Consider the following 21013-nt stretch of genomic DNA (forward strand, 5'->3'; position numbering starts at 1 on the left):
GACAGAGTTGAGTAGAAGTATAAAGTTGCATAAAATGGAAATGCTTAACTACTCAATATCGAAATAACCCAGCATCAAGTCGTACTGCAGCTTTTCCAGTCATCTGATCCTTTTTGTACTTTCCAAAAAAGATACCGAATGAAGGATTCCTTTGGCATCAGTATCACATCAAGTGTACTGTATGTAATCTTTTTTTAAATGATTGAGTTGATTCATACTACAGAACCAAATCTCTGTTCTTCATGAGGCAACATGAAGCCAGGGATGTAGTCAGTGGCCCAAAAACTCTGTGTCATTACGTAGTTTAAAGAAACTCACAGACAGATGCGAATATATTTGAAGCACTGGCCACGTGGGCCACCAGAAAACAGAAAAGGCAACAAAACTATGATGAGGTGTTTCTGATAAACAAACTCATTGTCTAGTTGAGGAAACTGTTAGCTCACAGTTCAGTACTTCCTTACACGAGTCACGTTTGAGCCACTTAAACTTCAGTAGCCCCGACAAATTAATACAACCTTTCAAAAACACTTAAAACATTTCCAGCTTCACAAATGTGGCATTTATTGAGCGAATAATTGTTTTCTTATGATACTGTAATGCTGTTTTTTTTTTCTCCATGCTCTGTACATTAACAGATGATTAACTCTGAAGTACAATCCACATGAATTCTTTACCATCAGCTGAACAGTGACGTGTGGCATCTTCATCTCCATCTACAGAAATTTCAAAACACATTTATAGTATTAACAGCTTTGGGTTGGGAGTGAAGCATCAACATTCATGTTTCTCAGTCATCAGACATTTATTATCACGAGGAAAAACGGATACAGGAACTGATGAGAGGATGAGGAATCTGTAAGAGGTTTATTTTCTCCATATATTTTACAAATAGAAGCACAAATGTTCATAGACTCTCGACAACACGTGTCTGAAGTACTTAGAAGAGCTATAGGTCGCAGGAAACGATGGCCTCGCCCGCTTATCTGCAAAGACAAAGAAAGAAAAGATCAGAACAACGAACACAACGGCAAACAAACTGGGTTTAACAAACTGGAGACGCTCGCTACACCTGAAGGGCGTCTGAACTGTTACTACGAGGAATATTCTCGCCAAACGAACCCTGAAGGGATCTAACGTTACAGTCTAACTCTACGATGTTACCTCCTCTGTTAAAACAAGCATCAGTTCCTGAGTTCGGCAGAGAGTGAGGAGGTCAGAGAGAACAGAGTCAGAACAGCTTTTGGAAATTTTAAAATACATGCATGATTGAGAGGGAATCTTTTGCATGAGAGAAATAAAAGGAGGTCAGAATAGTTGGAGGAATATAATGAAAAGAGGCAGAGTCACGGAGGAAAATCTGCCACGGAATGAAGGAAGGAAAGAAAAGAGACTTACAGGGCAGCAGCTCCAGAGATGATCTCAATGAGCTCCTTGGTGATGACGGCCTGTCTGGTGCGGTTGAAGGTGAGGGTCAGCTTGTCGATCATCTCAGCTGCAGGAGAGGAGAGAAATCCAGCAGTCAGTGTCAAAAATACAACTTTACTGTGGAAGAGGAGAATCAGGACGCTTTGCTCAAATCAAGTTTAATACGATACGAAAGGTGATCATGACATGAGATTATTTTCCATTAAAGTAAATTCATTGTGAACATAAACTAAAGCTCTTTTCTACAACCTGATAAACACAAGTGTAATTTATTCTCTACATCAGTGTTCCCCAACCCTGGTCCTCAGGGTCCACTGCCCTGCATGTTGCATACTTGAGTAGATTTTTCAAGTATCTGTACATTGAGTATTTAGTTTCCTGCCAATTTTTTTCCTTTTACTCTACATTTCAACACAAATATCTGTACATTCTACTCCTTTCATTTTCCAAACAGGCTTGTTACTTTAGTTTACTTTACTACTACATTTGAGTGGAATTATTACTGATTATTTTTATTTTGTGTTGTTGCACACCACCTTCCCAACATCAAGACTGATGTTTAAAAAAGTGGATGGGACAATAACAATTAGAAAAGATTCCTTGGTGTGTCCATCAGTGTATGTCAAGCAGGACAGGCAAAACAAGACGAAAGCGACAAGACGGAAGATGATAAAGAACAGGAGAATTGTTCTTTTGTCTTTTTGCAAGACGAAAAAGACATAATATGCAAATGATGAAAAAGATGAAACAAGACAAAGATGGAAAAGACGTAAGACTGAAAAGATGTCGCAAAATGAAAAATTACACAGAAATACAAAAAAAGACGTAAGAAGACAGACAAGCGAAGGAGGTTTGACTGGAGAAAAGGTGTTCAGTTGTCTTTACACAGAAACAGCTGGTAAAAATTACCTTCAGGGGACAATTTTTTACTTTTATACAATATCCTTGGCTCTAGCTCCTAAACAGGTACTTCGGCACCGTAGGAATTACTGAAAATGAGCTGCACAAGTTGGCATTCGACATTGGGACGGACCCTTAATGTTCCATGTTTAAATCAGGGTGTGGCACTACTATGTGTCGATAACTGCCATTTTTATATCATGAAAAACTCTAAAAACTGTTTCAAAGACACTTCAACCCTTCAGATAATCTAATTGTTGCAGAAATATTATAGCAGCACAACAACTGTCAAATATAAAGAGACACTGCAGATGTGAAATGAGTCTTACAGGCGTTCTTGCTGGCGCTGTCCATGGCAGTCATCCTGGCGCTCTGCTCGCTGGTGGAGGACTCCCTCAGGGCCAGGTAGATGATGTTGACCAGAGCAAACTCCTGGTAGTTCCTCAGAACATCGGCATCAATGTCATCATAGATGCCCATGGTCTCTGCACACACACAACACAGATGTTAAGTTCACATCTGGCTGGGACATCTGACAATCAGTGCAAAACTTTTTAAAACAATAACTTTACCAGCATTAGCAACAATGTCGGTGGAAAACAAAGGCTTCTGGTCCGTCTTGTATGAGATAACAGACCTGCAGCAGAAATTTTATTAGTATTTCACACATTTAAACAGAAGCTGAGATGCTCTTAAACAAACTGAAATGAGGAGAAAACCTGAATCTGTTGAAGATGACAGAGCCCTGGTCAAACTCGTAGCCAGAGTTGAGCAGCTCGGTGGCCACGATGGAAGCATCGCCGAAGCTCGGGGGCTTACGGCCGACTTCCTTACAGTTCAGCATGATGTGCTTTCCATGAGTTCTGATGAGAAACGGTGAAACAATCATCGGCTGCACACTTAAATCTTTGATCTAAATTTAGATTGTTAATTTAGATTACCTGTGCAGCAGGCCTCTCAGCTTGTCTCCCACATTCACCACCATGACCTCCTTGCCAGCGTTGGTCAGCTCAGTGATCTCGCTCTTGATGGTCTTGGCCACACCGGAGTGGATGGCGCCACAGAGTCCACGGTCAGAGGTCACACCGATGATCAAATGCTTGGCAGCCTTGTCCTCGGGCGCTTTGATTTCGGCCTTCTCGTACAGGGCTGGAGAGCAGACAGGAAGCTTAGTACGGCAGAAAAAAATGTGTCTATTGAGAGTAGAATCTGAGAGAAAACATGGCAGCACTTACCCAGAGCACCGGTGCCGTACACTCTGGCTGGTTTCAGCTGCCTCTCAGCACGGGCGTACTTGGCAGCGGCCACCATTTTCATGGATTTGGTGATTTTCTGGATGTTCTTGATGGACTTCAACCGAATGGTGACTAAAAAGAAGAGAGGATGTTACTCAGTCTGACAGCGGTGTGGATTCTACAGTCAGCTGTGATGATGTAAATGTGTTTAACATGACTTACATGAGAAAACCTGCATGATCCTTTATTTACTGGCATGCTGGGACAATCAGAATTTAAACTAAACCTATCCTAGTGTTCAGTCATAAATCATTTCTTCTCCAGTTGCCTGGAGACGACCTGCCACCAAAACAGACCCCCATGTGGGTAAGATCTGGTCAAAAACTATTTAATTCTAAAACTGTAGGAGGGAGCTTGCATGTAAACTTTGTGGTTTTATAAAAGATAAGGATGCATGATATGGATTCTTATCTTCAGCCAATACAGATCATCAGTAATGACCTGATTTCATGGCATTTTTTATTATTATTTAAAAAATGGGCTCATATAAGCTGCAGTAAATGCATACTTGATGTTCCACAGCTCTGACCGAACTAAATTTAACTGACATTGTTGTAAAAACAAAGAACAGTAAATATGGGTAACGAGAGTCAGTACTAAATTGGAATAATCTGTAGATAAATAGTATAAATTTACAGACATTTCTTGTGCAACTCTAATAATAATAATAATAATAATAATAATAATAATAATAATAATAATAATAATGATGATGATATTAAAATCATGTTTTGCAGCTTGTGCCTTACTGCACACAGGTGAACCCCTGTACAGTAAGTCACCCTGTGAACCTCCTGATCTCCTGTCTGAGATATTTGTCTCAGGATGTACGGGATTTTAGCAGAGACTGTTCAGATTTTGCAACTGAGGTGTCATCAGTGAAACATTATACGCCTCTAATATGTTGTTTTGCTGTTGTCTTCTCATATTAACAGAGTATTAGACAAAAGTACTTACTGTCCTTCAAGGTAGCCATGTTCCTGACCTGCCCACTGTGAACAGAAACAGTGCATGTGAGCTTTAGCTGCAAGCATTAGCATCATGTAGTAACATTATTAAGAAAGTCACAACAAACATTAACAGTAGCTTCGGGCTAAAGTCATGTTAGCATTAACTGGTTTGACTTTAAACTTGAGGATTGTGTACTTTCTTGCTTGCTAGCTCTGCAAGCGAGCTAGCATCCCTTAGCTTGACTTAGAACTCACTGTACTCACTGCAGAGAAGCTCTGACAGTTAGCTTAACTCTAGCTAACAATATCAATGTTACTGATGCGTGCTAGACAATGTGATAGCATAGTTAGCTCAAAGTCATTCATTGGTGACGCGTTTACAGTTTTCATTAGCTTCTCTCAAAACGTCAGGACGTTTTAGCAAGTAAATGTCAGTTTAGCAGCGGCTAGCATTAGCTTCTAGCCGGCTGAACTTGTCCATTCACAGCGCAGCACACCGCTGTCATTCATTAGCTGCGGCCTCCACGTTAGCATGTCCTTGCATTCAATAACTGCACTTGCATTTAAGACTGTAAGTTAAGCACTTCTTCAAATCACACACATACATGAGGAATATAAAAAGAAGATTCAGTTAAACATTGTTGAGAGAGTAAATAGTTTTTAATTACCATTGTGGGGAGAACACCAACGCGCTGGTCCTGGCGAACATGGTTACTCCTATGAAGGTCAGACACGCAGGACTGCGCAGGCGCAAGTTAAAGGCAAAATGGACGAATGGTGCCTTCAGGGACTGCCAAAAATATCGTTCAGTTGGGCACCACAGACAAGAACGACTTATGAACGAACCCAACATGTCTCAAAAAACGCACGGTATCTTTTCAGTGCTTTTTTTTTTAACTCGTAGAACCTGTCGAGTCTGTTGCTTTCAACCCATTTTAATAATATTTTAAATTTCATTCGATACTGTATGTAAAATATCCAACTTTAGGTCAAATGACTGTTATTGAACAAACTATTTTAAAAAGTTAAATACAAGATTTGCACAGACATTAAGATAATAATAAGCTCAGGAATAATGAAATAATCGTTGGAATCGCTGACAATAAGTTTCCCTGTTTCAGCATCTCATGCACTTTTGCAGTGGTGATTGTTTGAGTCACACAGGTACACACCTGTTAAAGACAAGTCCAACTTTTAAAGACTCCTGAACGTCTTCTTAAAAGACTTACCGTTGTTTTGAAGACACGTCCGGAATCCTCGAGGAGTCATTTGTCCGTCTGTATCAAAAATATTCCCGCGAAGCACAATGAAGAAGATTTTAAACTTATTTCCAACGTTCCGGCTCCTCTGAAACCAACATGGCCGCCAGACTTTTTTTTTTCTTAATGAACTTTATTTATGGTCAACAATCGCGAGAGTATAATAACAGGAACATAATATATACAGACATCCAGATATTTCCAAATCATATCAGATAAATGACGTTAACATGTCTTTGACATTTATTGTTTAATTATATTTTATTTTAGATATTATTTAGTCTTTTATTATATTGTTTTTACTCTATTAATTATTTTCTTCATATTTATCTTGTATAATCTGGATGATACAGTTGTTTGCTTTCCAAAATGAAAATTTTAAAACAGGGCTTACATTTATCATAGAGGGAGCCACAAACTGGGGTGAAGAAAAGTTTTTGCAAGTAATAATATAAAATATTTTAACTTTGGTTTTTGTCTTCGTCTTTTTTTCTTTTTTTAAATTAAATTACATTTGTGCAAACATCATGGCACCAAGATCTTTATATTACAATAGGAGCAGGTGCCCGTAAAAAGACAAAAGTAAAGACTAAATAAAAAATAAAAATAGACGTGAAACTGAGATACTATTTGAAAAATGAAAGTAAAAATTAATAAAACAAAGAAATGAATAAATAAATAAAGTTGGAAGGACTGAGGCCTATATTGTTCATATTTTTTTGAATAGATGATGATGTTTTTAACCAGAAGTTGTTGGGGTTTTTTTTTTTAGCAGTTGTCCATAAATAATCTCCGGTGGAGAGAACGAATCCGGTAATATACGAAGCTTACACTGAGTCCGTGAACGCAGCTAAAGTTATCGCGCGTTTTAAGCTTTCTCGCGAGACTATGACGCAAAGCACACGGAAGCTGTGTACGTTAGGGAATGCTCATGGTTTAGCCGTTATTCGAGCTGAGATTTTCTCAGTTTAAGTGCTATAAATAGATAAATATTTGTGTTTTCGTGATTGACGTAGCTTTTCAGGATGGGAAAAGCTGATTTTCTTTCACCGAAGGCGATAGCCAACCGGATAAAATCCAAAGGTTTACAGAAGTTGAGATGGTATTGTCAGATGTGTCAAAAACAATGCCGAGATGAGGTGAGGTGTTTATAAAACCAGTGTTGTTTTGTATGTTTGTTGTTTCTGTTGATGTTTTTAACTTTTTGTCGTTTCTGTTTGTTAACAGAACGGTTTTAAATGTCACTGCATGTCCGAGTCTCATCAGAGGCAGCTGCTGCTGGCCTCAGAGGACCCGAACAAGTTCATGGACTATTTCTCTGAGTAAGTTCACTTCTGCAGCTACAATTAAACGACAATAAAGTCACATTAGTGGTGTTTTTCACATGATAGAGTTCATTCTTGTATTCTTTCTTCCAGTGAGTTTAAAAGTGACTTCCTGGAGCTGCTCAGGAGACGTTTTGGTGAGTCCTGATTCCTCCCAGATGATCCAGATGTTTGTACAACAGCGGCTGTTTTGTTGTTGTTGTTGTTTTAATAATTGCAGACTGTCAATACAACTGGCAAAAGACAGCATCAGTGTCATCACACATAAACGTATGAAACAATGAAAATAAACAAGGCAAACAGCAGTATTACACAGAAAAAAAACAACAAAAGCAAAACAAATCCATCATAAATTAAAGAAAGCATCATTAAAAATTAAAGTGTGACAGAATTGCCAAAAAAAAATCAAACCTATGACGTACATTAATTATTTTGAAAGCTTTTTTGTTTTGTCAGGACAATATCATAGACATATTGTTTGATTTCCTTCATAAAAACAAAAAGTGTTTTTTATTCTTAAACTTACATAATATGAATGTGGAATTTGGAAAGCAGCAAACTTAGAATATTAATAAAATACATTACCATCTTTTTAACTATATTCATAGCAACCATATATAATACTTATATTGTAATAGAGAGCAAAGCCTGTAAATGTATGTATGTAAATGTACAAAACCAAAATAAATGAGAGGTTTCAGGACAAACAGCAGCTGTTTACAAACTGTTTGTTCCTTTTTTTTTACGTCCTCTGCAGGGACGAAGCGAGTGCATAACAACATCGTCTACAATGAATACATCAGCGACAGAGAACACGTCCACATGAACTCCACACAGTGGGAGACTCTCACCGACTTCACCAAGTGGCTCGGCAGAGAAGGTAAATGAGCCAACGGGACGGTTTTCCTCCTATAACACACACCTGCACACCTTTACTACCATCCACAATGATTTGTTGATGGTAATAATTCGCTGAATGTGACTTGCAGGTCTCTGTAAGGTCGACGAGACGCCTAAAGGCTGGTACATTCAGTACATCGACCGCGACCCGGAGACCATCCGGCGCCAAGAGGAGCAGGCGAGGAAGAAGAAGCAGGAACTGGATGACGAGGAGAGGAGCGCCAGGTTCATCGAGGAGCAGGTCCGCAGAGGCCGAGACGGCAAGGAGACAGACGTGAGTACTTTAGCTTCAAACCAGCTCTGTTCAACTGAATGGTGATCAAAATTAAAATATTTTTCTTTGTATTTTATTCTGCAGGAAACTCCAGTTTACACGGAGCTGAAACGTGAGAGTGAAGAAGAAAAAAGTAAGAAAATACAATAAATAATACAAAAAATATTTTTTCTGTCCTAATGATTTATGTCAAAGTTTTTTAGGGTGTGTTGTGGTGAATAAAATTCTGACTAAATTTAACATGTTAGTTTCTTGTGCATGTCTTTTCTCTCACCCTCGCTTGTTTTTCTGCAGTTGCTTTCAACCTGGGAGCCTCTTCATGTGTGGCCGGTCCTTCCAAATCAAGGTACAAAGTCAATCGTTGTACCTAATTATTAGCGATCAACTGATATGTTTTTGCAGTGTCAGTTTGAGTGTACACTATATTTAGAATATTTTCACTGCTCTACCTTGCTGTCAGACCAATTTTTCCGATGGAAAACTAGCACATAATAAGTCAAATATTGCTCTCTACAAACCAACCAAACTCCATAAACAAATTTTGCCATTTTACCTCGCAGAACACGGGAGTTGCTGGTCTACAGCTGCCTTGATTGGTTAGTTTGTTTGTGTTATTTTGCAACTTTGGTGAGTCTGAACTAACCGTTTAAAACACCAAACTCACACAGTAACACAAATAAATTAACAGACAGAGGCGGCAGTAGACCAGCAGTTCCTGTGTTCTTGTGAGATAAAAAGACTGATTTCTCTAATGGAGTTTGGTTGGTTATAAGAAAACCATGTTTGGCTCATATAACAGTGGTTTCCCATCAGAAAAGTTTGTCTGACGGCAAGCTAGAGCAGTGAAAATATTCTAAATATAATGTAAAAGTGGCACTTAGTGAAACCACAGAGAGAGGTGGCTGTATCAGAGCCAGTGTTACACATTTTACAATTAATTTTTTTATAGGCAATCAGATTTTAAAAATAATTCTGATAATTGTAAAAAAATATTGTACATCAGAGCCTATAATTGGCTGATCCCTACTAACTATCTAACAAGTGTATTTGAATTATTTTGTTTGTGTCTCCCTGTAGTTCTGCCCTGGGTGCGAGCGCTCTCAAATCATCATCATCGTCCTCGTCCTCGTCCACCAAGAGGAAAGACACGTCGTCCAGTTCAGACTCCAGGGCGGAGAAGAAGAAGAAGTCTGCTCTGGAGGAGATCATAGAGGTAGAGGAGATGTTTTTTGTTTTTTTCCTATCTTCTGTTTGACGTCTTCCAGCTGAGCGTTCTGACAGATGTTTCGTGTTCAGATGGAGGAGAAGAAGAAGCAGAAGCAGCAGCAGTCGGTCAGAACGGACTACTGGCTGCAGCCCAACATCGTGGTCAAAGTTGTCACCAAGAGGCTGGGAGAGAAGTACCACAAGAAGAAGGCCGTCATCACGGTAACGATGCTTCCTGTTTTTTCTGAGTGCGAACGTGTTTATGCGCATGTGGGACAGGGAGAAAAAAAAAGATGTTTTGTTTTCGTCGTAGGAGGTGAGAGACAAATACGCGGCGGTGGTGAAGATGATCGATTCCGGAGACAAACTGAAACTGGACCAGAATCACGTGGAGACGGTCATACCCGCACCAGGTAAACCACCGACGACCTTTAACCGCTATGACCCGATCGACGACTTTTAAGGATTCGAGCGACTCGTCCGTCTTTTTCTGTCCCCCTACAGGTAAACGTGTTCTGATCCTGAACGGTCCGTACAGAGACACCGAGGCTGTGCTGGAGGGAATAGACGAGAAAAACTTCAGCGCCACACTCACACTCGACTCGGTGAGTAAACTCGGGATCAGGTTGTTATCAGGCTTCTGCAGAGGCTTGATGACGAGCTGATCATGTGAATCAGGTGTGTTGGAGCAAAGAAACATCTAAAACATGCAGGACAGGGGAACTTGAGGACCAGGGTTGGGGAACACTGCTGTAACTCACCGATCAGAATTGAGTATTTAACAAAGCTTAGTAATAAAATTAGCCAAGTGGCTCGGTAACTCATGGTAAAACACACTTTACACTCAACGGAAACAAAATAAATCTCACCAAAAACGTCTTGGTTCGTCTTTCCACTGTTCTGACGATCACTAACTCTGGTTTGGTCAAAATAAATAAAGTTAATTCACAGTTTTAGATGTAAAAATATTCTGGATGTACACACTGTTTTTTCCCCTCTTGCTTCTCTCTGCCATTGCTGGCCTCTTTGCTGGAGGCAGACCATTAACTTTTCAAAATAAAATGACAAAAATTGCCCAAATTTCCCCCTTAAAAGAACAACCAGCGATGGACTCAGCCAATCATAGAGAGCCAAAATGTTTGTTCTGGTGCCCAATCCTAGAACCAACCCTTTAATCAGCAGTCTGAATTGGTGGTGCCTGAACTAAATTATACTGTGTTCACCAAAGTGGTTCTCCAAAATGTCCTGAAAACAGAACATGGACAAAATTATTTGAACACACACTGCGCACAAAGTCAAATCATCCCTTTATGTACCAACAGAAGCCTAGAAGAAAATCTGTCCATGTTTGATGTGAAAAATCCATGTTTTATCAGTGCCTGAAAGTTTCCTCTTCTCTCATCCTCAGGGTCAACAGAAGGGGAAGAGGGTGGACGTCGCCTATGAGGATTTCTCAAAACTGGCCTGAACCAACAACCTTCTTGTTTTTAACCTCAGGGACTCTACTGTGTCAGAGTTACTTCACCTGTACATATTCGCACACAAATATCCCACAACGCAACTCACAGAGACACTCAGAGCAACGTGTTCAATTAGTTTTTTATTTTGTATCGATGTTCAAGTTGATCTTAACGTTGCAGATGTACATTTTCTCCAAATAAATTCAACAAAAGTGTCTTCTGGTGTTCTTCAACATTTATCTTTTTTTTTTTTAAAGAAAAACTGAAATCAGGAAACGTAGATGCACACAGACACCAAAAAGTTGCACGTCTTTGGTATTAAATGGGTGTGATTTTTTATTTTTTTTTATAACTTGACTGACCGGAGGATTAATAGCAGCACAGGGTACTTGAACGTAGCACGGAGCTGCTCAGTGAGTCTGCAGGAAGCTGTTGAGGTGTGGGACAATGTAATTGGTGTAGTGGCCGTCGATGAAGCCCTTCCCGCTGTTGTGTATGAACCAGCAGTAGACGTTCGAGCCGCGCCGCTTATCACGCCTGTAGTCCTTCTGCCAGCCCCTAAAACACACACACAGACACACACACACACACAGAAGAGTTTTAATATGAAACGAGTTTGTTCAGAAATCAGTTTTATGCAAAACATTTTTATCAAGACGTACCTGGTGACTTGCAGCCTGTTGCCCTTCACCTCCATGGTGGCCTCCTTCTTCAGAGGGTCGACTCCTTCGCGGACGTCGTACACGCGCACATCAGGCTCTCTAGAGAACTGCCCTGAAGGATCACACACACACACACACATTTTCAACATCTAAACTACCAGTTAAACAGGATCAGTGCAGCGTCAGACTGCGATTCACTTGTTGAATGAATGCTTCATCCTGTCTGAAAGCTCAGTTTTTCTTCCTGCAACAAGACTGAAGTCCTGGGAAAAACATGAAATACCACTCAAATCCACAATTTTAAAAAAATGACACCGAAACATACCGATGAGTCCATGGACCAGAGGGGAGTACTGGTTGTCGTGGGCGATGTAGAGGCCGAGGAAGTCAACATTGATTGGGTGTTTCTTCCACACGCGGTGAAGCAGCACCATCACCTGGATGTTGTTATTGATTACGATGGAGACATGAGAGTTCTTCACGATGGAAATCCTCACGCTGAAACACAGAAACACGACAACATGAGATGAAATCACCCTGATGTCAACACAGCAAGACGGGCCAGAATTAATTGAAACGGTTACCCGTCCTGTAAGATCTCAGCCGTGGCACCCCAGGTGAAGGAGTGGTTGTTCCTGCCGTCGGTCATGGCGATGTTGGCAGTGCTGACGGTCACACTGACCCCATCAGGCTGGTAGTAGACTGAGATGGTGCCGAAGTAGGTGTTGAGTTTGTTTTTGTGCATCTGTTTGGAGCCGATCAGCTGACCGTTCACCACCACACCTTCAGGTCAGGAGAGACGGTAAAAGATGAGGGGTCAAACCATCAAAGACAAGGTCACACTTTAGTTAATGATCCATCTCTGATGTTAAAATGCTACATATCAGAGGACGAGGAAATATGTGTTCTCGGTTAAGAATAGATATTTGACCACATTTAGTCCAGTTTAATACCTGATCCAGTGTCGGACACCAGGTTGAGGATGTGTCCTGGTTTGGAGTCGATGTTGAAGCAGACGTCCATGTTGCTCGTGGGCAGGTGGACGATGAAGTGAGGGTCGTTGTCCACTGAATGAGAAACACTGAGTTTGTTAACACAGAGGGTACAGTTCACGTTTAAGCTGGTCATGATTTAAAGAAATGTCAGCACAAGCGTGTGTGTTACCTAAGTTGACCTGTTGAGGCAGGGCCCACTCCTCTGGACCCTTCTCAGCCTGACTCGGAGGGGCCGGAGTGGTCATCTGGACCCAGGGTGGAGGCTGGTAGACGACACGGACCGGAGCCAGGGCAGAGGACGCCGAGCCGCCACCTAGTCCTCCTCCTACACAAACATAAACATAATGTGAAGGTAACTCAGATGTTTGATTAGCAGGGTCAGACTTCGATTCGATCAGGTCCATCGACAGTACAAGAGCGTATATCATCTGTCAGGCACCTGAGCAGCAGCCGTGCTTGGGGTCCTTCGGGGAGTCAGCCAGCAGCCTCTCCTTGGCGTCCTCGCTCTCCACCAGCAGAGCGGTGAGCGGAGTGACAAACTGATGCTCCACCGCCAGCGCCATGATTCTCTGGGTGATCTTCCTCTTCTTGGCAGCCGTCGGAGCCAGAGACCTGCAGGAGAGACGCACTGCAGCCGTCAACACAAAGTCACTGTTCAGACAGACAATTCGACCAGTTTTGTATATTTATCTTTTCGCTGTCTCTGTTCGTGAATGCAGTCCCCAGTCACTCCGTTTGCTCTCGAGCGTCTCACCTTTCAGCGATCAGCTGTTTGATGGTGATGTAAGCCCACATTTGTCTGGCGAAGCCCGTGAAGGAGTGCTCCTGCCTGGCCAGGTGCGTGTCCAGCTCGGTGGTGTCGGTCTCCGTCTCCAGGGTGATGTCCAGGCGGGCCTGAAGGACAGGATGGGACAAGGATGGGGCATTGAACCATAAATTTGTGATTGTGCATTCATGTGACACATATTTTCTAAACTGACATTTCCTAAATCCAGCAGATTTTTATAGCTAGTTTAGGAATTTAAGTATTCAATCTACTGATCATGATACTCACAGCAGACGCGGTGGTGAAGCTGGTCAGAGAGTTGCTCTCAGATGGCAGCACCTTCCCAGCCACCACCAGCTCTGAGCCGCTGAAGTATTTGTCGAAGCGGTTCTGGGTGACGTCCGACACCGAGTCCTCCGGGAACTGAACGGTGATCCTCCTCAGCAGAGGAGACGAGACCTGGCTGTAAAACGCCTGCAGGGGGGAAAGGAAGAGGGAGAAGACGCTGTCGGTCTTAACGAGCATCGGGAAAGGTAGAGTTTCTGCTCAGCTCAAGGTATCATGACTACGCTAGATACCAAGTCCAACAAATGGACGGGGTTTCTCAGGAGGCTCTGAGACCAGTAATACGTTTTTTTTTCTATCTTCTTTTTTTGTAGTCTTTCAAAAATGTAGCGCATTTTAGGCCACCTGGCCTATGTCAGCATGTGCCACCATTATCCTTGTAAACTAATGGAAAGCTTGACAGGCATAGCAACAGTAACTAAGGAGGGCGGAGCTTAGTGAAGGGTCAGTTGAAAGGTTCCAGACTAATTCACAAATGCCAGGCGAGAGTTAAGAGGGAATGAGGAGAAACAGACAAGTGATGTTGAGCTGTTTGATGAAGGAAAGGTTTTCCTAAAAGTTATCCTACCCGTAGCTGCTCTGCAGCATCGTGGTTGGCATAGATCCTCTGAGCCATGCCCCTGTTCTCCGTGGCGATACGTTCCAGGAAGTCATAGTCCACGTCAAAGCCGATGCCCAGCGAGAAGAGAGAAAACTCCTCCCTCATCACCCGCTTAATGTTCTTCTGGATGGTGCTGAGTTTGATCTCACCTACAAAAATCACATCAAACAGAGCTGTAACACCCGAGGAGCTGATTTGACATTAGACTTTAGATTGGTCAAACTATTTAAAAGCTTTTTAACTGCAGCTGAGTCAGTTGGTCAGTCTTACCCACAGTGGGGTCTCCATCAGACACCAGAATGATCATGGAGACGGAGCGAGGGTCGATGAGCCCCTGATTGGATGCCCTCACCAGCATCTGAACCGCTTTCATCAGTGCCTCGTTGATGTTGGTACCTAGGGTCAAAGGTCAGTAAAATATAGTCATTAGCAAAAAGATATTTAACATGTTTGGGCAATATTTAAAAAAAAATGTTTTAAAAGAAGCAAAGTTAAAATGAGGAAAAAATAGAAAACATACAAAACAACATATTAAAAGGCAAGTCTTTTTTAAAAAAAAAAATTTCAGCTATCTAGCAAACAACATAATGTTTTGTTAACCTTTTAGCTAGCTAGAAAACAATGTAACATTTTTGTTGTTCTTTTTAATTTTTAACTTAGTTGGTAAACCTGGTCTAGATTTCATGAATTTCTGATAATAGATTTCCCTCACAAGAGCAATTCAATCAAAGAATAGATCATAGAGGAATAATGTTTCCTAATGACCTCCATTGGGTTTGATGTTCTGGACGTATTTCTTGGCGTCTGCGATCTGAATGGAAGAGCCGGGCACAAGCTCCTCACTCCAGCAGCGCACATTGTGGTTGAAGTCGATGATGCTGAAGTGATCGTCTATGGTCAAGTCGTCCAGAATCGCCTGCATAGCCTCAACTGTCTGTGAGAGAAGTTTGGGAGTTATTGCATTCTGCAGCGTGACCACAGGGTGGCAGTGTTTGACAAAGGAGGGATGAAGAATGACCAGGGAGGAGGATGATGGTTGGCGGGGTCGAAGGGCAAAAAATACTCCATCCACGTAAACAAGTATCACTTACTTGCTTCATCTTGACTCCCCACATGGATCCACTGACATCAATGACAAAAACAATGTTTTTAGGGAGGGGTGAGAGGTTGGAGGGAGCGATGAACTGGACAAAGTGGCCATCTGAGACCTGCAAGAGACAAAGAAGACTTGAGTCATCATTTTCAAACTGTTTTCAGTTGCGTGCAACATTAAATGAGGCTTCAAACTGTAAACCTGGATGAGTGCGTGATACCTGTAGTTCCCCAGCATTGCTGTCCCTGGTCACATCGTATTTGACAGTGAAGACGCCGTCTATAGCACTTCCGGTGCAGTTTTCACACTTCCTCTGCTGCTGTATGTTTGGCTTGAAGACAATATGAGCCTGAGGACACAGGAAGAGTGGTTAGATATTCAGATGCATGCTAGCATTTTGTTGGAATTAAATTATTTATTGCAAAATAAGTTCACCCTTCCAGCTACAAATTCTAAAAGCAGGTGACTTGTACTATAGATCTATAAGTCATATGATTGATCAATGGACTGTATGGGCCTATAGGAAAAGTCATGTGACATTTTGTGCTTTTTTGGCAGATTTTCAGCTTTTTCACCATCATCGGTGACCAAATTCTGGTGTGCATGACCTAGTGTTTGACATAAATTGCCATAACTCTTGAATAAGTCCCACCCCTTGTCACTCTGTGCTCTGATAACAGTTGAGCGAGCTTGGTACCCACTGGAACCTCGGTCAACTTGCTCCATTTCCTGTTCTTGAATAATGCTATATGCCAGACTTGTCTATATTGAAAAGAAAACCAAATTTTGAAAATGGTTAAAAGATGTTGCTGGGGTCCTGTGAAAGCAACATGGCAACATCTTAAGTTCGCTGGGGTAGCTAATCTACATTTACTAGTTAGTTAAATCTGATAGCTAATGTTAACAAAACACAAGCTAACTATCTTGCTAATCTACATCTATCGCTCTAGCTAGTCACATCTGATAGCTAATATTAACAAAATGCTAGCTAATTAATCACTAATGAGCTTCTAAGCTAGCTATTCAGCTAGCATTTTGCTAATAATTCGCTAGCCTTTTTTTAAGTACCTCTTTCCTTTTTCCAGAATTACTGGATCTTTAGGTGTTTTCCAGTCCTACCTTGTCTTGGGTTGATGTCACTTTGATCAGATTCTCAAACTGCGGTCCAAGGGTGTTTGGTGTTTGTACCAGGGAAATTCCCTTCGGCTCGTAGATGTACACATCCACCTAAAGGAAGAACATGTCAGGAACGATTGCAAGAACACATTTGGCACCCGAAAATACAGATATGTCATGTTATTTTTACCTGGAACTGTGGCACCAGTCTCCCAGGCTGCAGGTACAGTGAGTGTTCGTAGAAACCCAGCTTCCTGTGCATCATCTCCTGGTAGTGGAGCTCAAACTCGATGTTACTACCAGGAGGAACATGGACCTCTGTCTTAAAAGTCTCCATGTCCTGGGAGTTAGCCCTGTAAAGCAGAGACATTTCAGTCTGTGTGACGCTGTTGAGGTTTATAGAGGATTGAGATTCCAAGAGGTTTGTCAAATGGGAGTATTATCTACACTTCCAGGGTCCTATGTTCTGTGCTACCCTCTAACCAGTGATGTGCTATATAGAGCTGAGGAACATAGGACACCAGGGACATAGGATTCTGAGACCATAGAACCTTAGGAACATAGGAACCTAGAAACATAAGACTTTGAAAACATAGGACCCTGTGACTTAGACCCATGGTAATATAAGACATTGGGAATATAGGACCTTGGGACCATGGAACCCTGGGGACATAGGACCTTAGGAACATAGGACCCTGGAAACATAGGAGTGACCCTGGTCTAGTACCTGACAATGCCTGCCGCCTTGCCTCTGGCTCTGGCCTGGGCGTACAGGTTCCTGGCCACCGTCTTCTCCTTCACCGAGCCCACAAATGTTATCCCGTTCACATTCCTGCAACAAGAAAAAATTGAATTAAACCTCCACAAGCTTTATTTAACAGACTGTTTGGGCTGTGTGAAACAGGGCTCACATGGTGAAGTTGGTGATGAAAGCTCGTTTGGGGATCTGGACGTTGAAGCCAATGCTCTGGGCTTTGGATCCCGAATTGACCACCGAGCTCCTGACGGTGGTGTGGGCAAAGCGAGACGTGATCCGGCTCTCCACCTTGTAGCTCCTGACGGTGATGTCATCTCCACGGATGGCCTGTGGAGGCGACGACAGAATAACTGAATCTTGGTCTGGTCTCAGTCCTGAGTTGGTCTTGACTCTGTTTGGACCTGGTCTTTGATTCAAATCTGACTATGTGATTGACTTTTTTGAAGTGGGGTTGTATGAGGCACATATTTACCTATAATAGATGCCTTCAGACAGCCTTTTCTGAAGGGAAACCACTTTCTATAAGTCAAATATCGCTTTCTATAAAGCAACCAGACTCCTTTGGCTACCTGGCAGAACATGGGAGTGGCTACCACTGTCTTGATTGGTTAATTTAGTCGTACCCAACCTTCTTCCTTGTTAATTTAGATCCACCAAAGTCAAACAAAAACACAACCTACCAGATCGAGGCAGTGAGAGGAAAAATTACTATTTTTGTCAAAGGAGTTTGGTTGGAGAAAGATATTTGCCTTATATAACAGTGTTTCCTGTCAGAGGCTGTAAAGGTAAAGCAGTGAAAATATTCTAAATATAGTGTATATTTGAACTGATATTGATTTTTTTAGGCAGCCAAAATACTTCTCCTTGCTGACTCTGTCCACAGCAGGACATCACTTAGCTTCCTACACCAGTAGTCCTGCTGCTTCCAGAAAAATCTTGCAGTTGTTTGAGATTATATAAAGACAAATTTAGGTGGAGAAAGACAGACAAAAAAAAGGGAGTCAAAGCAGGATGAACAAGAACAAAGTCAATAACCCGTCAGTCATGGGAACCTCTTCAAACAGCAGATTATTGATTATTAGATAAGGTTAAACTCTGTCACAGTGGAGAGCGCTCGAACAAGCCGGAGAGTCGTACCTCAAAGTCTTCCTGCTCCTCGCTGGTCAATATCGCTCTCTGAAAGACACACACATCAGAGTCATCAGCTTCACACTGTCTCTCATCAGGGATCTCTGAGAGGAGATCATTAATCACAAACTGTTGTTATTAAGACACGGACGATACGGGGTTACAATCAGGGTCAGAGCGGGTTTGTTTGACGATGCCTTGTTCATTTTTGTGTAATCAGTAGGATGCAGGCCACGGATCGATTATTGCAACATCAGTGAGATCAGCAAACCCACAATTCATGCTCGGTTTTACACAATTAGACATGGATATAAATATATAAGAAAAGTCAAGTTGTTTAGAATAAGATCTCACCTTGTGTCTCTCGTGATCCTGTAGATGTGACTGTTGAAACAAAGAAAATTATGATTAAAGAACCTCAAGTTGGAAAAGTGAATAATAAAATATGAATTCTGAATTTTTTTTCAGCAGCAGTTCAAGAAAAATGTGCTTTTCTACATTTGCAATGACAAAAAAAGATAAAAAATTAAAAGAAAATCACTCATCAGTGGTACAAAAAGGGTTTGTTGTAACAATGAGGAAAATCAGATTTAAATATCAAGCATAATTATCCCAGCAAAAAATAATAATAATTTGCACTAGTGCTTTGCACTTTTTCTGCAAAAATTCAGTGTTTGCATATAGTTTTCATTTGACATTTAAACCGTCTTCAGACTTTTCAAAAAATTATTGCTTGGCGGTACAAAGGTGAGTTTTTAAGTTAGTTTTAAACATCAGCAGTCGGTGCAGGAATTTGGAATAAATTTCAGAAACTAACATCTATACAGGGACGAGAGTTTGTTGTAGTAACGTTAAAAATGTGATTTTACAATCAAGCATAATTAACCTGACGAGACATAAATTCTGTATTTTTTCCTGCAAAAATTCAGAGTAGTCGCTTGCATTTTTAATGTGATTTAAATTGAATTTAAACAAACTTCAGTTTTAAAGTGAGTTTTAAAGGTCAAAGGTCAACGCTATACTGCTTTTCTAAAACTTGCAAGATGAAAAAATAGTTTAGTTTATTAAGTTTATTTAATCTGGTTAAGTGTGTGAGACACAGATTTCCTTGCATTTGTCATGATTTAACTCACAGGTGAGAAAGTTTGTTGTGATAATTATAAAAATCTCACAGAGTACACAAACATACACAAAAACAATCTGAAATTATATACACTATAATCCACCTCTTCCTGCAATACTTGTAAAATGAAAAAAAAAAGTTTTTTCTCCTAAAATTGAGCTTTTTCATCAATCATCAATTTTAAAATTGCATAATACAGAAGAGTATTTGGGCCAGGCATAACAGGGAAAATGAAAAAGGAAGATTTTTTTGTTATTTTGCATCTGGAGAATAGTCTAAATGTTGAAATACAGCTGAAATACCATTTCAAAGTAAAAATATTATTTAAACTTTTAACTTCTTCATTCTCGACATGCAAAAATAATTGTTTTCTCTTGTGCCTGGGGCTGAAATTTTGACTTTTATTCTCAACATCTGGACTTTATTCTCCACCTTGTGACTTTATTCTTCACATATCAACTTTATTCTCAACATTTTGAGTTTATTCTCGAAATGCAAAATTTAAAAAACATCCTACAAATCTATTTTTTTCTCCCCATTTATGCTTTGTCTTAAGAGTCCTGCACACATAATAACCAATGAAGTTTTTTGAAAAAAGGAGGTCATTCAGCCAACAACCACCAATAGATGCAGAATTCATATACATTCATACAATATAAATGTATATTTTGGTTTTCTTTCAATTCTCACAGCCCGTTTACTTTGATTTAAGGTCGATATCAGTCTAGACAGTCGGTTAAACTCTATTCTGTAAATAAAAGTTCCATAAACAGTGTGTTTTTTCAGGGATTGACCCTCCAACTCACCGTCTCTTCCTCCCATTCTCCGTCTATCACAAACTCGAAGCAGCGGCCCTGTTGGAGGAGCAGGAGCCCCAGAAGCAGCAGCAGCAGACGCCTCATGTTTCCAGGCCTGTGGGCTCAAACACACATAACCTCTCACACACACATATAATATAAAAAAAAAAAAAAAAAAAACAACCCACACACAGAGCAGCGCTGGGAGACAGACGGTCCTTCTGCAGGGAGAAACACAGCCGAGCTGAAAACTGAAGGTTGAAATCCACTGAACTGATCGACTCCTGGCCCCAGTCAATATTTGTTGTGTTTGATGTAACCCAGAAAGAAGAAGGAAACTTTGAAACTTGACCTGCAGTGTGGGCAGGGTAAACAGCACACATCTGACTCATTCCTGAAGAGATTAAACAAGAGGATTCAGACTGTTTTAACTCGGATATGAAAGTCACAAACTGACCATTATGGTGCACGTTTGGACAAATAACACTGATGTGTTTCTGATACTGTGGACACTGAGGTGGCAGCTTACTAGAGGATCAGGTACAATAAATATGAAGGTACAGAAATGAACATTTTCATGACACATATTCTCACTTTACATGGGAGAGGTGTAATGTTGCATTTCACCCATTT

The 21013-nt window shown here is 41.0% G+C and overlaps 3 protein-coding genes across 5 annotated transcripts; 1 reads left to right on the plus strand and 2 right to left on the minus strand.

The window, feature by feature from the left end:
- Positions 1-848: 848 nt before the first annotated feature.
- Positions 849-5363, minus strand: atp5f1c (ATP synthase F1 subunit gamma). 3 transcript variants are annotated; one of them, XM_084711157.1, is made up of 9 exons: positions 5242-5362; positions 4581-4615; positions 3564-3695; positions 3270-3477; positions 3048-3191; positions 2901-2965; positions 2658-2813; positions 1399-1495; positions 849-986 (listed from the first exon to the last, which is right to left on the minus strand). In XM_084711157.1, exons 1-9 carry the CDS (start codon positions 5280-5282, stop codon positions 983-985), a joined length of 882 nt encoding a protein of 293 aa, XP_084567283.1. In that variant the 5' UTR covers positions 5283-5362; the 3' UTR covers positions 849-982. The 3 variants fall into 3 exon arrangements, with proteins under 3 accessions (XP_084567283.1, XP_084567282.1, XP_084567284.1); XM_084711156.1 differs by lacking the exon at positions 849-986 and adding an exon at positions 1170-1191 and having other exon boundaries at positions 5242-5363; XM_084711158.1 differs by lacking the exon at positions 849-986 and having other exon boundaries at positions 1395-1495.
- A 1353-nt stretch (positions 5364-6716) lies between these two features.
- kin (Kin17 DNA and RNA binding protein) lies at positions 6717-11212 on the plus strand. Its single transcript, XM_084710659.1, has 12 exons — positions 6717-6971; positions 7060-7154; positions 7251-7294; positions 7915-8037; positions 8147-8331; positions 8416-8464; positions 8626-8677; positions 9409-9544; positions 9628-9759; positions 9851-9950; positions 10042-10142; positions 10946-11212. Exons 1-12 carry the CDS (start codon positions 6858-6860, stop codon positions 11003-11005), a joined length of 1191 nt encoding a protein of 396 aa, XP_084566785.1. The 5' UTR covers positions 6717-6857; the 3' UTR covers positions 11006-11212.
- Positions 11125-20640, minus strand: itih2 (inter-alpha-trypsin inhibitor heavy chain 2). Its single transcript, XM_084710660.1, has 21 exons — positions 20390-20640; positions 18815-18844; positions 18470-18508; positions 17487-17659; positions 17303-17407; positions 16766-16928; positions 16579-16686; positions 15680-15808; positions 15458-15574; positions 15132-15300; positions 14637-14762; positions 14334-14515; positions 13709-13894; positions 13409-13548; positions 13094-13266; positions 12824-12979; positions 12613-12726; positions 12244-12442; positions 11985-12157; positions 11660-11771; positions 11125-11555 (listed from the first exon to the last, which is right to left on the minus strand). Exons 1-21 carry the CDS (start codon positions 20483-20485, stop codon positions 11408-11410), a joined length of 2838 nt encoding a protein of 945 aa, XP_084566786.1. The 5' UTR covers positions 20486-20640; the 3' UTR covers positions 11125-11407.
- Positions 20641-21013: the final 373 nt, after the last annotated feature.

The sequence above is a fragment of the Lutjanus erythropterus genome, chromosome 22 (assembly GCF_056507025.1).
Source record: "Lutjanus erythropterus isolate fLutEry1 chromosome 22, fLutEry1.hap2, whole genome shotgun sequence".
Taxonomy (NCBI): domain Eukaryota; kingdom Metazoa; phylum Chordata; class Actinopteri; order Lutjaniformes; family Lutjanidae; genus Lutjanus; species Lutjanus erythropterus.

What these genes read in the sequence shown, in the direction of transcription:
- atp5f1c (XM_084711156.1), bottom strand. Translation starts at nt 5,282, where the DNA reads ATGTTCGCCAGGACCAGCGCGTTGGTGTTCTCCCCACAATG. An exon ending in TTGGTGTTCTCCCCACAATG is followed by an intron (nt 4,616 to 5,241) that starts GTAATTAAAAAC and finishes TTCTGTTCACAG; the next exon opens with TGGGCAGGTCAGGAACATGG. An exon ending in CATGGCTACCTTGAAGGACA is followed by an intron (nt 3,696 to 4,580) that starts GTAAGTACTTTT and finishes TCTTCTTTTTAG; the next exon opens with TCACCATTCGGTTGAAGTCC.
- kin (XM_084710659.1), top strand. Translation starts at nt 6,858, where the DNA reads ATGGGAAAAGCTGATTTTCTTTCACCGAAGGCGATAGCCAACCGGATA. An exon ending in GCTGCTCAGGAGACGTTTTG is followed by an intron (nt 7,295 to 7,914) that starts GTGAGTCCTGAT and finishes CGTCCTCTGCAG; the next exon opens with GGACGAAGCGAGTGCATAAC. An exon ending in TGAGAGTGAAGAAGAAAAAA is followed by an intron (nt 8,465 to 8,625) that starts GTAAGAAAATAC and finishes GTTTTTCTGCAG; the next exon opens with TTGCTTTCAACCTGGGAGCC.
- itih2 (XM_084710660.1), bottom strand. Translation starts at nt 20,485, where the DNA reads ATGAGGCGTCTGCTGCTGCTGCTTCTGGGGCTCCTGCTCCTCCAACAG. An exon ending in TTCATCACCAACTTCACCAT is followed by an intron (nt 17,408 to 17,486) that starts GTGAGCCCTGTT and finishes TTCTTGTTGCAG; the next exon opens with GAATGTGAACGGGATAACAT. An exon ending in TGATGGAGACCCCACTGTGG is followed by an intron (nt 14,516 to 14,636) that starts GTAAGACTGACC and finishes TGATTTTTGTAG; the next exon opens with GTGAGATCAAACTCAGCACC.